We start from the raw sequence: 16,584 nt of genomic DNA, 5'->3' as shown, positions 1-16,584 counted from the left end.
AATATAAAATATCTAATATAGTGCATCATATATGGTAAACAACCATAATAGTTAGTTTTGTTATGTAATTAGTTAGTTATATTTACTTTTTGATATAAAATCAATATAAGATAAGATATCTAATATAGAGCATATATTTTGGAACAACCATATTAGTTAGTTATATTAATTTTTAATATAAAATTCTAAATTTTAGAAAACTTTCCCTCCAAAACTTTGGATTGTCAAGGGTGCCACATGGCAACCCAAGTTCTTTATTTATTAGATAGGATAGAATATGATAGATTTATATAGTGGCCGTTCAAAAAAAAAAAAAAACTATATATAGTGAAGTGAACAAAATTTATTTCTTAGCAAAAGAATGTTGTATTCGGTTGGATCGAATTAAAAGGTGATTTTGCTTGAGTGAGCTAATAAGTTATCTTAACCTTTCATTTTTGAAATCAATAACTAAGATACTACTATAGGAAAAAAGAGGGGTGTATGGGTAGTTTTGGAATAGCTACTTATGTTGACTTTTTTCAACCCCCCCCCCCCCCTTTTTTAAATTTTCCTAACCTTTTATACGACTCTATCTTTTAACAAAATTTGCGCCTTAAATTGACCATCTTTTATTGCTATATAAAAATGACAACTAAAAAAATCTAAACATTGTGATTTATATCTATGTTGTATAACATTTTTGTGTTTGATTTTTTGTAAATATTGTGTTTTATATCTATGTTGTATAACATTTTTGTGTTTGATTTTTTTGTCCTGTATTTTTTTTGATACATTTTTTGTGATGTATTATTTATGCTAATTTTTGTACTGATTTTTCGTGCTAGATTTTTTTTGTACTATATTTTTTTATACTAGATTTTTTGTGTTAGATTTTTGTACTTGATTTTTTTTGTATTGTATTTTGAGAAAACAAAAGGGTAAGAGTTTTTGTTTTAAGACCAAAGTACCCTTTAATCCTAATAATCATAAAAAGTGTCACATGTTATCTCTACAATATTTCTTAAACTACTTAGACAAATCTAATCTTTTAAGCTCTACAATATTTCTTATGAGTAAACTGCCATTTTGGTCCCTGAGGTATGACCAATTTTGCCACTTTAGTCCAAATTTCAAACCTTTTGCCATTTTGGTCCTTGTGGTTTCGTTTTTTTTTTTTGCCATTTTGGTCCAAATTTCAAATTTGGCCAAATTCCCTAACTTAAAATATTCTATTTTGTCTTTATTCTTAGGGGCATTTTGGTTATTTTAAAATTATTATAACTCAATTATATATATAATACCCTAAAACAATTATATATATATATATACACACACACATACAGACAACTCTCTCTCTCAACTTTCTTTCTCACTCTGCTCTCTCTCTCTCTCTATCTGAACTACCACCACCACACCACCACCACCACCACCACCGCATCATCCCACCACCACCGCATCATCCCACCACCACCATCCCAGTGCCGCCAACACCACCATCCCACTGAAACCCCAACACCACCATCCAACTACCGCCACCTCTAGACAACCACCAACACCACCATCCTCTCAAAACCCCAACAACCACCATCCCCGACGGCTTCACCTTCACCCCCGCACCACCACCACTGCGCTACCATCATCCCCACCTCATCTTTTTCCCTTCTCTCTCTCTCTCTCTCTCTCTCTCTCTCTCTTTCTCAAATCCAGATAAATATATATACCTTAGATAATAGGGAAATTGGTCGAAGGTGGTTGCAGATCCGGTGGAGGGTTAGGGTTTTGACATTTTTGAGAGGTTGTTGACGGTGGAAGCGGCGACGACGGGGAAACTAAACCCTCTGTTAGATCTCTCTCTCTCTCTCTCCCTCTCTCTCTCTCTAAGCAACATGTTTTTTTTGGTTGTTGACGGCGGGGAAACTTAACCCTCTATTGAAGGGTTTCAATTGATGGTGACTTCTCCATTAACTGATCTGTCCCAATCGACGCCGATCCAGGTGCCGGAATAGACTTCTACTTCTCCGGTGTAATGTGGTTGAATGATTCTTTGTTTTCTGATTCCGGTGCTTACATGAAACTGGACTTGATTTGTGGTTTTCTAGAATTAAAATGAAACTGGACCTGATTTGTGTTAGAGAGAGAGAAGAGAGAGAGACAAAGGGGTGAAACAGATGATGATGATTCAGTGTTGATGGCTGGGTGTTGATGGTGGCGGTGGTGGAGTTCTGGTGGAGGTTGTGTTGCTCGAGAGAGAGAGGGGGAGGGAGAAGAGAGAGACAGAGGGTGTTTATGAGAGAGAGATAGTGTGTAGTGTGTGCAATAATGTTGATGCAGATGAAGACAATGAGTAGGTTGACTTAGATGGTTTTTAATCAGTTGTGAGTTATAATAATTCTAAAATTACCATAATGCCCCTGAGAATAAAGACAAAATAGAAGGTTTTAAGTTGGGGAATTTGACCAAATTTGAAATTTGGACAAAAATTGCAAAAAAATGAAACCACAAGGATCAAAATGGCAAAAGGTTTGAAATTTGGACTAAAGTGGTAAAACTGGCCAAACCTTAGGGACCAAAATGGCAGTTTACTCATTTCTTAAACTATTTAGACAAACCTTACTTTTTAAGAGATCTTCTCCCTAGTGTTAAAATTTGGTACATGGGTTAAAGTTAGATGATAAAATACGAAACTAGTTTAATGTACTAATGTATATAATCTGGTTGAAATAAAACAGTCGAGATTCTTTAATTATTTAATTTTACATATCAGTTGGTTAAAATACAGAAATAATAAAAATGTATTATAATAAGATACGGTGTAAATATTAATATTTTTTTGTAATAACTTTGTTACATGCATTAAGGTCCAAAAATATTAGATGTAAAAACACCTAACTTTGTTTGAGCTAAAAACTTCAAATATAGATTGTAGAGTACAAATCCATGTGAAAATGGAAGCAGATCCAAAGTTGACATATTTACCACACGAAGAAATTGGTCAAAAACGTTGACCAACTAACAAATTTTCGGTGGGCTTATTTAAATAAAGTCAATTAAATCTTACCAATAAAAATTTTTAAGACTTCAAAATCACATGGCCAATTTATTTATGTCTCATTAACTTTGAATTCAAGGTATTTAGGTTATTTTATTATTTAATAATCTGAGTTGCAGTATTGTGAAGATAACTCATAAACAGGTGGTGATGTGCATTTAATAGATTTAGTATAAAATGGGAAAAAGAAATTCTAATATCATTGTATTTACTTTTATGCATTATTATTGTATGATAAACGGATTGTTATAACTTATAACTGATTTTGTTACAAACCTATAACCGTTTACTATATTTAACTTGAGGTTCAATCTTGTAAACTATGTATTTTATAAAACTTATTAGAATACAAAATGTCGAAACTATAGTCAAACCAAAATGTCGAAACTTTACAAAATGTGGAAAGTATAGTCAAATCAAAAAGTCGGAAATTGGGTTCCTTTTCTTTCCACCAAACCAAAATGTCGAAACTATAGTCTAATGAACTTTTTATATAATTGTTCATGTTATTTATATGATACACAGTTTAATGAAATTCTATATCTAAATCCTTTAAATATGATACACAGTTTAATGAAATTCTATATCTAAATCCTTTAAGTTTGGGTTATGAGTTAAATCTTATATATGATACAAAGTTTGATGAAATTCTATATCTAAATAGTTTGGGTTATGAGTTAAATCTTATAAATAAAATAAATATTTAATGTAACAAATTACTAAAATAAAATTCCAGTTGTTTACCAAGCTTATCAACTGGGCTTGATCCAACAGAATTGTTTCCTGTCTTTTCAATTGGGCCTAGTTCATCGACCCAAAAGCATAAAACTGAAATGATAAAAAACTGAGTTTGGGTCCAGTCCAAAATGTTACCCTTTGTCTTATTTCATATTTTTTTACAATGAAACTAACCTACGCTATCAATTTTACCAAGTTTCGTTGGTCCCTAGACCCTAATCATCTTACCAATCGAACACAACATACATTGAATTGAGCTGAAAGTTCACCTCAACTGAAGTCCTTTGTCGAACCTAAATTATTGGAACCATTGCTTTGTTTCTTCATCTTCGATGGACGTCGTGCAATTGTCTTTTTTCTCCGTGTCTTCTTGCTTTGATTTGTGAACTGAAAAAGATAAGGAATGAAATTGTATATGATGGGGGTAAATGGTGATTCACCGAGATTCTTAGTCCATAAGTTGTAATTCTCATGAGTTCTCGAACCCGTTGCTGGATGGATTTCTTTAAAGTTGTATGCATTTTTTAGAAAGGTGTAAATGGTGTATTGGATGGTGACATGGTACAATATTATTGGTGAGTTATTTTAAAAAAAACAAAAGGTGGGGCTCTTTCCACGCCCAAAACCACCCCGTGCTTTTTTTACCACGCACGCCTATTGGTTGACGTGACTGTCACATGGCGCTTAACATCCCCTTTTCATGCCCCCCGACACCGTATAGTCTAATTGAGTTTAGAAATATGTTTATATTATAATATAAAATTAAAGCATTGTAACATCTACATCGATCTTTATGTGGCAAAGTCCGTCAAATAAAGATGAAGATGAACCGGACAACCTCCAACATGGAGGTGAAGTACGGATGACCGGTCGTGTATGTATATTATATAATATGAATTAATATGTTGTAGTATGTGTGTGTGTGTAGGGGTGCAAACGAGCCGAGCCGAGCCGAGCCGAGCCCGAGCTCGACTAGGCTCGAGCTCGTTTAACATATGAAAGCTCGAGCTCGAGCTCGGCTCGATTCGAGCTTAATTTCTAAAGCTCGAGCTCGGCTTGAAGGTTATTTTTCAAGCTCGAGCTCGGCTCGTTTAGTATTTATTAATTAATTTTTATTAATTATAATTATTGTTATACATCTAATTTATTTATTTTTTAGATTTTTATAAATGGTAAACATTATTATTTAAATATATGTTTAATATATTAATAAAAAAATATATAAAAAGAAAGCTCGTTAAGGCTCGCGAGCCGGCTCGAGCTCGATAAGCAAAGCTCGGGCTCGTTTACTAAACGAGCTTGTTTTTAGGCTCAGGCTCGAGCTCGAGCTCGTTTAAGCTCGGCTCGTTCGAGCTCTTTTTCGAGCCGAGCTCGAGTAGCTCACGAGTAGCTCGGCTCGTTTGCACCCCTATGTGTGTGTGATGAAGGTTTGTTGTTAGGAGAAAAATGAGTGTTTTTTAATAAAGTTTAAAATCCAATGTTAGGCCTTTGGGTATACTTTAACCTAACTTAACTCCACCTAAGGGACACATCAACTTTTTCTCCTCATTTCACTTTGTTTCACTCTAAGGAAATGGTTTAACATGTTAACAAATAACTCATTTAATGCACTTTAACATCAGGTTTTTGTCTAAAAAAAGAAAATAATAATTAATTCAATCTCTTAACATTGGGTTAACATGTTAACACATAACTTATTTAATGCACTTTAACACAAGGAGGAAGTGGTTTGCAATTTTAGTTAACATGTCATGTCATTATTAACACTCTAGATGTTAGAGTACACTGAAGCAAGATTTATGAACGTTTGTTTTTTTTTTTTTTTTTTTTTGAAAAGAGAACTTCATTCACAACTCCGAACCCGAAAACCGGGCCGGAAAAACAAAACAAACAAAAACTACATACTCACAAATTTACACCAATCCCCCCACTCGAAAACCCCTTTCTTCGCTCTATGCTTGTACCAAAAAAAACTAACAACTCTAACTTCACTAAATATCTCCTCCACACTACTCCTAAAGCCGTTGAATCTCACGTTATTTCTCGCTTTCCACAGCATCCAACAAGTTGTAACCACAATCCCATGAACGTTTGTTGATGATGTTCTAAAAATGGGAAAATTTAGTTTTACAATCCAAACCACACACTTAACTTAAAAGAATCTTAGTCTATTCTCGGACACTAGAGATCTATATCTTTTTAGATAATATTATATATTGTACTTGCGTCTGTGTGTGGAACTCAACCTACGACCAGTGGAATCGAAACAGGAACACACACACTCACGTTGCAAAGCAACCATGGTGGAACCAATCTGGTACACACTCATCCTCTCAACCCTCACTCTCACACTCACTCTCTCCACCGCAACACCACCACTTAACCCCGCCGTCAACCACTTCCAACAATACCTCCGAATCAACACCGCCCACCCAGACCCAGACTACACCACCGCAGTCTCCTTCCTCAACAACTTAGCCACATCCATCCCCAACCTCCAAACCCGAACCCTCCACCTAACCACCCCTAACAAACCTCTGCTTCTAGTCACTCTCCCCGGCTCCAACCCATCACTCCCCTCAGTCCTACTCAACTCCCACCTTGACTCTGTCCCTGCTGAACCATCCAAATGGTCCCACCCCCCTTTTTCCGCTCTCAAAACCCCTGATGGTAAAATATATGCTAGAGGTGCACAGGATGATAAGTCTATAGCTATCCAGTACTTAGAAGCTATTAGAAACATTTTTCAACAAGATCCCGGGTTTACACCGGTTCGAACGCTTCATATATGTTATGTCCCTGATGAGGAGATTGGTGGATTCGATGGGATGGATAAGTTTGCGGAGTCTAACCAGTTTAAGGAAATGAATGTTGGGTTTTTTCTAGATGAGGGGCAGGCGTCGACCAACAACGAGTATCGCGTGTTTTACGCGGATCGGTCGCCTTGGGATCTTGTTATCAAGGCTACGGGCAAGCCGGGTCATGGGTCCAGGATGTATGATAATAGCGCGATGGAGAATTTGATGAAGAGTGTTGAGGTTGTGTCTAAGTTTAGGGAGAATCAGTTTGATTTGGTTAAGGCTGGTGTGTTGCCCAACTCTGAGGTTATTTCGGCTAATCCGGTTTATTTAAAAGCGGGGATTGATTCTGGTGATGGTAAGTTTGTGATGAATGTGCAGCCTTCTGAGGCGGAAGCGGGGTATAATATTCGGTTGCCGCCAACTGCTGATCCGGATTTGTTGAAGAAACGGATTGCTGATGAGTGGGCGCCTGCGACAAGGAATATGAGTTATCATATTGTTGAGAAAGGACCGCTGAGGGATTATAAGGGGCGGCCTTTGATAACTGCGACGAATGATTCAAATCCTTGGTGGACGGTTTTTAAAAATGCTGTTGAGGCCTGCGGTGGGAAGCTTTCGAAACCGGAGATATTGGCTTCTACTACGGATGCTAGGTATATGCGGGTACGTGGTATTCCGTCACTTGGTTTTTCTCCTATGAAGAACACTCCAATTTTACTGCATGAGCATAATGAGTTTTTGAAGGATGCAGTCTTTTTGGAGGGAATTAAGGTATATGAATCCATTATTAAGGCATTCAGTTCCTTTGAAGGGGCCACACCTTAATACAGATACTAGATTGAATAGTGGACCATGGTCTTATGTCAATTTCCCTGAATTTTGTTTCAACCTTTGTTTGAATTTCATGTCTCATTGTTGTATAATGTAGTGACAGGTTGTCTGTATAACAAAATAACAAGGTGGTTTATGCCTTTTGGCTTGTTTTGTAATGGATATTAATCAGCAGAATGGTATTTTTGAGTCGGAACTAGGGCTGATCAAATAGCTAGCTTGTAAATACCCAAGCCGAGCTGGCTCGTGTAAGTGTCAATCCAAGGTAAGTTCGCTCATTTAAGTCGGCCATTTAAGGGCTCACCTAAAAGTTAACAACTGAATATGTTTAGTTGAATTTGTTACTTGTTTGTTTCAGAAAATTAGAAAAATAAGGTAAAAATCAATGTATTAATCTTAAACTCGAATTGTATTTTTCGTTTACATATGTTCAATCACACACGGACAAATTCGCAGCAATACAAACTGAATCATTTTCGGATTAATTCCAACAAACCAAAGACAAACTTGAGAGAGTTTAACAAAACAAAGTCAAGCTTGAGAGAGTTTAATTAACCATGTTTGATTCTAATTCACAAGATATGGAATTGGCATATCTGGTGCACCAAGTTGTAGATAGAATGTGACTTTTTAGGCCACACGGGGCCGTGCGTTATTTTATCACGGAAATCAACTACAACGCGTTATACATGAACAATTCCCACCCCCACAACAAATGTCAACGCGTTATATTTTCCACGGATTCAATTTTCGTGATATTTTCAACGCGTGATGGTTTTGTTTTGTGAGTGTAATTGTTAGTTGGGGGAAAATTGTTGGGTGTGGTGGTGAGTGATGACCACCCCCACTAAAAAAGGTTGTGAGTGATGGAAAAATGGTTGCTGACATGGCGGAACATGATTGGATATTGTGAGTGATGGAAAAATGGTCACTAGTGACCAACCCCCCCCCCCCCTCCCCCCTTACGTAGCGATTAATCCAAACTCGACAGTTAAAGAAAGATTATGACTTTTGACGTAATGATTAATCCAAACTCCAAGATCAAATGCACCAAGTTGTGAACGCATTTCATTCATAAAGTGCTCCGAGTAATGCAGTACCAGCATATCCTCAAATATGAACGTCAGTCTTCATTCATCTTTAAAAGATGTTAATAATCTCTTTGCAGATGATATCAATGGTTTCAACAAAACCCAGATGAGTTCATTGTGAAATGTGAACAAAAGTCATATGCCATGCACTCTAAGATCTCTTGGCATCTACGTTTGAATAAAGATATTCAAACGAAAGAAATAGCCACACAACAATTAATAGCGTATAAATAACTTTTTGTGAATAATTGGAATCTTGTTGTTCATATGGTTTTGATTACGGAAGAGTAAAGACCATCTCTAAAAATGATGGTAATTTATGATGAAAAAAAGTCGTCCAGATATCACTATATAAATAAACATAAAAATGAACATTTAGTTACAACTAGAGCTAAAATCATTGTGGTAGTAAAAAATCTTGTATCCACACTACATAAAACATTTTTTTAAAAGTTAAAACTATTTTAATTATACCATAACTCAAGCCTTTTAAGATAGCAACTACAATACATTCTATGAGGAAGCGGAATAGGCAGCATTGATACGCTCCCTCAGGTGGTCTCCACTGCGTATTGGAGGAAACCTACAAACCAACCCAATCTTTATGTTTCAACAATTTGATACTAACGCAAAGAATTGAACTCAAGTTTACTGCTTGAAAGCAAAGATAAAATGACAATGCGGTCAGTAACTCAGTAATGCCACATTTTCGTGGTAGCGTGCGCACACACATACCTTGGAGGAGATGAGTCGCTGCAGCAGCTTTTCAAGCACTCAACAATACAATCGGGATTAGGATCCAAAAACAACGCCATCTGCATATCATATTGTGAGTTGTTTACAGTTGGAAAAAAAAAACAATAGCCACAGAACGAAATGCTATATCTTCAAAACGAAAAACCTTAGATTGGGTGGGTTTTTATGTAAAAAAATTGGTTAAATAAAGCACAAAAACAGATGTAAGTGTGATTGGTTGATAAGTAAGTAATTACAGAATATCGCTCTTTCCCAGTTGGCATAACGCGGTGTAGTGTTGATCTGCAACAGATAGATACAGAACACGTTCATTTTGCGTTATAATGGGAAAAATTCCAACCATAAAAAGAGTAGCTTACCTGAACAAACAATTTGTCCATCGTTCCATCATGTCCCCAAGATTAATAATGAAGGCTCTGCACCACCACAAAACGCTTTAACCACATGTGCGACTGAAATTTAAGACTACTAATTACTAAACGCAGTTGTGGTATTCAAAAGGATAGTACCAACAATCCAAGAAAAAAAAAAGCTTGAGTATTAGTCAAAGACAAGTGTAGGTATAGAAACGCACCCCTTGATATGACGAACATCCTCCCAAATCCGTGGCTGCTTATGTTTTTCCCTGCACACCTGTAAACCCAAAAAAAAAACATATTGTAAATAAGAAACCCAAACAACAAACACAGCTTACATTGATTAACAAAGCTTATGTTAAATTGCCTGGAGGCCAGGAACAGCATCTGTTGCCAGAAGAGTGACCATTCCATAATCAGAATGTGCAGAAGCACCATATATAACCTCATCAGAATCCCCCACTTCACCTGGATTTAAACCTTAATCATGTGCTTAAACAGTTTCGTCTATCATTAAATATAATAATAAATAAATTAGTAAAAAGGGATGGAAAATTTACCTGGATAATGTAACAGTCGCAGAAAAGCGTATGGTTTATCTAAAGCCCCCACTTTCTCAAAAAAGTCATCCTCTAAATTCAACGCCATTGCAATCAAAGAGGTCAACCGCTTCCCTACAGATCTGTTATTTCCCATAAGAATATTTTATGAACTGATTTAAAAAAAAAAAAAAAAAAAACAGTCTTGAGAAAAATTAAAAGTTAAACTAGATACGGGTTACTCTTTAAATAGAAAGAGAAAGATACATATAACTAAAGAAGTAACACTTACACGACTTTTTGGTAATACTCCTCCATTATGAATCGCCAAGAAGGTAATAGTTCTGCAATTTCGTGAAGATAGTAAGAATGGAGCTCAATGAAAGAACAAAGGGCATAACAATGGTAGTAGTACCTTTAGAAGGCCATTGATTTTTTATATGACTCTCGTAACCTTCTAAGGGGCCGATATGGAATGTTTCTTTCAAATCCCCTGTTGTTCGAATTAGAGTATAATTCATTGTCATGTTCCATCAGATCAGACTCAATCAGACATTTGCTAACAAGCTACATTTTCTCACATAATCATTTTAATATTGATCTTTATAGTCGGTAGTTTGAAGAAAGCACATAATCAATTAGCTGAAGAGTTACCTTTAGAACTGGTAGAAGAATCGAGGTTCTCTGCGTAAATTGGAGCAAATCCCACGTCTCCCTTGCGACCCAGCTTCATCTTCTCTTCAAGCGGAAGCGAGAAAAACTTTCGACTTTCATCAAACACATTTTGTAACAGTTGTTCCTCTACCCCATGATTGATGAGGTAAAAGAAGCCGTAGTCTATGCAGGCCTATGGACATTAAGAAATACAAGAATAAGTGCCCTCTACCTTCAAAAATACTCTTAAAGTGACAATACTATATATTTAGGTGGCATTCATAACCCAATGGGTTAATTTGGGCAAAATAAACTATATACGGGTTCATTTGGGTCACCTCTTATTAGTAAACGGGCCAATTTGGATCTACTCAAATTCCTAATTTAGTCAAAGGGTCAAAACGGGCAACAATTATATACCTCCACCGTTGCTGCCACCAGTGACACCGCCGGCACCACCGCTGCTGGGGGCGAGCAAAGATAAACAACATAACCAATAACTGACCCATAACCGACAAAACAAACGCAGATATAACCGATAACCAACATAACCAACGGCTTGGTTTCATGATTTGTAAATAACTGACCAATATAACCGGAATCGGACTGAACCGATGTGTCTGGAATAAGAGCAGCCATGGGTTTGTTTTGCATGTATTAAACATAGCAGTATCAACAATATAGAAACAGGCAAAATGAAACAGCAGTCAACAACAGCAAATTGGGTCAGAAACAGTAAAATGGATCCGCAGCAGCAAAACAGTTAACCGACCCATAACTGAACCGAACCCATGCCAAAAACCAATTAACCTAAGAAAAAAATTGATTCTTCTTTTAAAAGGTCACTTTTTTTTATCCAAACTCATATTGCACAGAGCCATATTGACCCAAACACGTTTTGACTCGTCACCGTAACCCACCCCACTCGCCTAGTTTACCAGGCTTAATACCATACAAGTTGCAGGATTTATACTATAAACATAACTAAGTCTTCTTCTTGTATGATCTATAATCATATCTAAGACAAAGAGTTGACTTTTTGTTACACAAGTGGTTGGTTACTATGACTAAAGAATCATATAATTAGGTGTTTATCTTCAATAATCAGGTTTTGCTACACGGAACTAAAGAGATAGTGAAAAGAATGACTGCACATAGAAGATTCAAGCCCAAAAAGAAAGAAGAAACAAAGAAAAGACCTGACGGATAAAATTAGCGGTGGAGATGCGATCCGGTGAAGAAAGATCGATAACGGGAAGCTCCAAAGATTCCGCCATTTTTTAATCGATCTTCTTGCTTGTTTTTTGTTTCTTTTGTTTGTGATTGTGGAAAAAAGGTTGGCCTTAGAAAAAAGAAATTGCAAAGTTCATTTTGATTTGCATTTTTAGAGTAAACTATAATTTTGACCTGTGTCGTGCATTGCAGCGGCAACGTTGTGTTTACGACTTCGTTACATACGTAACGATGATTACATTAAGGTGCGTTGTCTGTATGTGAGATTACGTGTTTTCAACTTTGTTTTATACGTTACGTTCGTGACATTAACGTCATTAGACATAGATTAAAAAAGAGTATGTCTCAGACGTTGCGGTGTAAAGTCATAAAAGTAATTTAAACAAAGTGATGTGTCAAGTTATTAAGTAGAAAAGTTTGGAAATAAAACCCTCACGTTGCGGCGAGCGGAAATTTGGTCGGTTTCGATGTACTCCCTATAGCAGATGAAAAAATAAAAAAAAATGTGTGTTACATGTGTTAGTGGTTATTAACTTAAATTTAAGTGAGTAGTAAAGGGGAAAAACCAAAAAGTACACTATATCAACACATGTTTACTTCGTCATTTTTTATTGAATTTTCACATATTATTCTATTTATTTTCAACCCACATATTCACTTACTAAATCAGATTTAACTAAAAGGACCATTCTGCCCTCTCTACCGTTAAGTCAAATGACGGTCAACTAACGGTTGTTAATGACAAGGACTTGATTGCGAGCAATTGCCAATTACAGGGACTCGACTGTTTGGTTTTTTCAAATGAGGGTTGAAAGTGTGATTGTGTGTAAATCTCAAAGACTGGAATTGTACTTTACTCTAAGTTTTATGTAAAAGGTTTAACAAGCTAATATGAAACTTTATTAACTTTTGTAATTCCTCGTCTACATGGAGTTCAATACCTGACGAAAACCACTAAAATTATATGTGTGTTACGATGGATACTTATATTAATATTGGTTCAATTCATTACAGTACTGGTATAAGATATAGCAACCGATATCAATACCAATGTTATTTGATCATAATTGATTCAATTCATCACGACACCGGTAAGAATGTCTAGAAAACTATAAAAATAAAAATCAATACAGCCACACATATCTTGATGTTGTTTGAACGATATTTCACAACAAAGGACAAAATGTATTATGTATATTATAAATGATGATGATTCATAATGCATTATTTAATATTTATATAATATAGTTTTTTTTTATGAAATTAATTAGGTTGAATTAATTTGACCTCGTTCTCAACTCAAGTGGAATTTGAATATTGTATAAGGCCTGTTACGGCATAAGGGGATGAGGGGTGATTCATTTGTGATAGTTTCTATCACTCATAAGCACCAATCAAGTTTCGCCATGTTATCGACCATTTTTTTATCACTCACAACTTTTTTTAGTGGGGGTGGTCATCACTCATCACCACACCCAACAATTTATCCCCAACCAACAAATACCATCCCAAAACAAAACATTAACGCGTGATAAAGATAACAAAAATTTGATTTCGTTGAAGATTAACGCGTTGAACTTGTTGCCGGCGGTGGAGTATAACACGTGGATGTTGATGGCCGTGATACTTCCACGCACCGCCCCGGGTGCTCTAACTGGTGTTGAGAAAATACGTTTAATTACTAGTATATAACATGTATGTATGTATATGCGTGTAAAATATGTACGTATAATGGACAAACACGCACCCATATATACACACACTCTTCTCTATTCTCTGTCTCAGTTTTTCCATGCCCATAGATTTCTTTCTAGGGCTTTTTCGTTAACATCATCATAACCAGACAGAGTTCCAGTTCTCTTTCGCTCGGACGCTATATCCACAAGTACCAAATATCTCTGTTGATGACGACGGCGAGGTCTATGCACAACTTCTCTCTCCCTTTCTTAAAATGGGGCTGCCGCCGCCTCTTATCTCACACCTCCAATCACGCTGCTAAATACACCATCCAAGACGTCCAAAGAGAGGAGAATAGTGATGATAGCAAAGTAGTCTCCGATGTTGATGCCACTGACGGAGACGTTAAGCCGTGGAATCTGAGGCCGAGAAGGTCACTGATGATCAATAACCATAGGGTTAGTAGTAGTTACGGTAAGGGTACGGAAAACGAAGATTGTAATAAAAAGAGGAAACTGTGGATCTCCTTATCCAAGGAGGAGATCGAGGAAGACGTGTATGCGTTAACGGGATCAAAACCAGCTCGACGCCCTAAGAAGAGGAACAAGACCGTTCAGAAACAAGTTGACGTAATATAATATGTTTATTTATTTATTTAATTCATTCATACATTTATTTACTGTTGAATTTCATTGGCTTTGTTTTGTGCAGAATCTGTTTCCAGGGCTTTACTTGGATGGGATTTCGCCAGATTCTTATCGACCTTAGATTGCTTGCTTGCATTCCTTCGGTAACAATTCCTCTTTTCGCCCATTTTGTTTTTGCAATGTTGGTGGTCTGTAAATAAACATAAAGAAAAATGTGTAGACTATTGATTACAGTTTTGAAGGGATATCTATTAGATTTGTTTTCGATGAATTGCCGTTTTGTTTGGGCAGAGCTTGCGTGCCGACATAGTTGAATTTTTCATGTCAACTGAATTTCTTAATTGCAAGGTCGACTTATAAATAACTTTTATAATGACAACACACTCATGGGCGTAGCATAGTTGGGGGGAAATGGGGCACGATCTTCCGAACTTTTCGCAAAGTAGTGTCCGGTATGTAGTTTTCGTATATAATATCTTAGGTATATACGTTTTCAACCCCCGATATTATAATTTTTTTAGGTATAATTTTAGTCCGGTGATTTCGACCCGCCGGTCGGAAATCTCAAGCTTCGGCACTGGACACATTAAAAGAAGCCTCTTTCGATCTTGTATATTGATGCTCGTCAAGCCTTGCTCCTAAAGCTCAAAGTCCACTTATAAATAATTATATAATGACTTTGGCTCTTTTTTAGGCATTATATTTTATTTTTTATCCAACATGATTATTTATTATACTTGCATATACATATAACAGTATTTTCTATGTGTTTATATATTGTGTTTTATATAATATAAATAGTAATAATTTTTGTACAAATAATAAGTTTTTTTTAAACGGTAAGATTCTATGAATTTCAACGCCCGAAAATCTTTGACACTAGCGCATGCGGTAGTGCACTACACATAATCTTAAAATTTTCATTTATGACATAAACCTTTATAACATAATTATTTGGATGTTACCACATACAACAAAAGCATGTCAATTTTCGTCTTAGGTAAAATATGCGTTTGAGATGCTTCAATGTTCAACTACAACATGTGTATGCATCAAAGATGGACTTGCAACCTCGGGTTAATATCCATGTATTGTTGGTGCCTCACTATACATATATATATGCATGCATGATCCTATGCTTAGGAGGATATTTATGTTCAATTTGCAAAAGTCGCTAGGCGCTCCCTAGTCGGATTCGGGAGTATTCGGGAGTACTCGGGGAGTAATTGGCCTGGGAGAAGAGTACTCGTGCCTCGACAACCTACCTTGTAGCGAGTACTCGGGGAGTACTCGGAGCCTAGGCGGGACTTTTACAACCATGGTTCAATATATAGGTTCAACTATTCTATGTTTTTTTTTTTTTTTTATTTATCAAGATATTATATTATGTTTTATTTCTATGTTTTACTTTGATTTTGGTTAATGAATCGTCACGGGTGAATTCAATAAAAATGACCGGTTTACACACCATAATTACTAAAAAATTAAGACTTTGCCATGTGACTTTGAGGTGACAAAGGCTGTGAAAGATGATACCAAGATGATGATGTAACTTGAGGAATCACTATGATTAGATTCCTTCTTCATATGTTTGCTATGCTTTTCAATCCACGACAAATAATTCACTTAAAAAAACTTGATGAAAGAAACATTTTACTATGATTAACTCTTTTACTTGGTTTTTAAAATTCACACTTCCTTTTAATTTCAAACGTAGTAGATGAAATGACATGACCCGGAGAAATGTAAATGGTGTGAGCAACCAACCTTGAGAGAAACGTCAATGGTCAATTCGACCCATGATTGGACTTCATACTTGTGTTGGTGACCATGGAACTCGGACATTAGACCATCCGCCATACATGGGGTGAGTGTGAATGTGAGCAGTGCCACCTAGGCACCATATGTGCTTGAGGTGTTTCCCCTCTCACACTCAAATGGGGAGATGATACCTTGTGCAAGTGTGGGTGGCAACGTCCTAATCTTTGTTGGCGATGATGGAACTTTGTCATTTGGTGATGATTGGTGCCAGTTTGATGATGAATCAAACCTTAACATAACCCAAACTCGAATGAATCCCTAATTGACGTCAAAATCCAAGCACCAGTTGAGCTCAAATCTAAGTGTGGCATTTTCAAGTGAAACTGGTGGCGCTGATGCGCTGACTAGTTTCTTTCTTTGGGAAGAAAGCCAACGCGGAACAATGTTTTTGCGTTCAACCGTAGAAGAG

At 36.4% G+C, this 16,584-nt stretch overlaps 3 protein-coding genes across 7 annotated transcripts; 2 read left to right on the top strand and 1 right to left on the bottom strand.

Moving 5' to 3' along the window:
- Positions 1–5,971: 5,971 nt before the first annotated feature.
- Positions 5,972–7,597, top strand: LOC110864297 (aminoacylase-1). Its single transcript, XM_022113344.2, has one exon. It carries the CDS (start codon positions 6,070–6,072, stop codon positions 7,393–7,395), a length of 1,326 nt encoding a protein of 441 aa, XP_021969036.1. The 5' UTR covers positions 5,972–6,069; the 3' UTR covers positions 7,396–7,597.
- A 1,211-nt stretch (positions 7,598–8,808) lies between these two features.
- LOC110864298 (2-oxoglutarate-Fe(II) type oxidoreductase hxnY) lies at positions 8,809–12,154 on the bottom strand. 5 transcript variants are annotated; one of them, XM_022113345.2, is made up of 11 exons: positions 11,997–12,154; positions 10,798–10,990; positions 10,559–10,636; positions 10,436–10,487; positions 10,165–10,286; positions 9,972–10,084; positions 9,823–9,881; positions 9,608–9,664; positions 9,485–9,530; positions 9,228–9,307; positions 8,809–9,075 (listed from the first exon to the last, which is right to left on the bottom strand). In XM_022113345.2, the coding sequence occupies exons 1-11, from the start codon at positions 12,072–12,074 to the stop codon at positions 9,006–9,008; spliced, it is 948 nt and encodes a 315-aa protein (XP_021969037.1). In that variant the 5' UTR covers positions 12,075–12,154; the 3' UTR covers positions 8,809–9,005. The 5 variants fall into 5 exon arrangements, with proteins under 5 accessions (XP_021969037.1, XP_021969038.1, XP_035830186.1 ...); XM_022113346.2 differs by having other exon boundaries at positions 9,972–10,072; positions 11,997–12,153; XM_035974293.1 differs by lacking the exon at positions 11,997–12,154 and adding an exon at positions 11,218–11,666.
- A 1,584-nt stretch (positions 12,155–13,738) lies between these two features.
- LOC110864299 lies at positions 13,739–14,644 on the top strand. The gene is made up of 2 exons (XM_022113348.2): positions 13,739–14,336; positions 14,419–14,644. The coding sequence occupies exons 1-2, from the start codon at positions 13,935–13,937 to the stop codon at positions 14,473–14,475; spliced, it is 459 nt and encodes a 152-aa protein (XP_021969040.1). The 5' UTR covers positions 13,739–13,934; the 3' UTR covers positions 14,476–14,644.
- Positions 14,645–16,584: the final 1,940 nt, after the last annotated feature.

This window comes from Helianthus annuus, chromosome 6, assembly GCF_002127325.2.
Source record: "Helianthus annuus cultivar XRQ/B chromosome 6, HanXRQr2.0-SUNRISE, whole genome shotgun sequence".
Lineage (NCBI taxonomy): Eukaryota > Viridiplantae > Streptophyta > Magnoliopsida > Asterales > Asteraceae > Helianthus > Helianthus annuus.
Note: the sequence above shows the minus strand (reverse complement) of the source record. Positions and strands in the feature narration are given on the sequence as shown.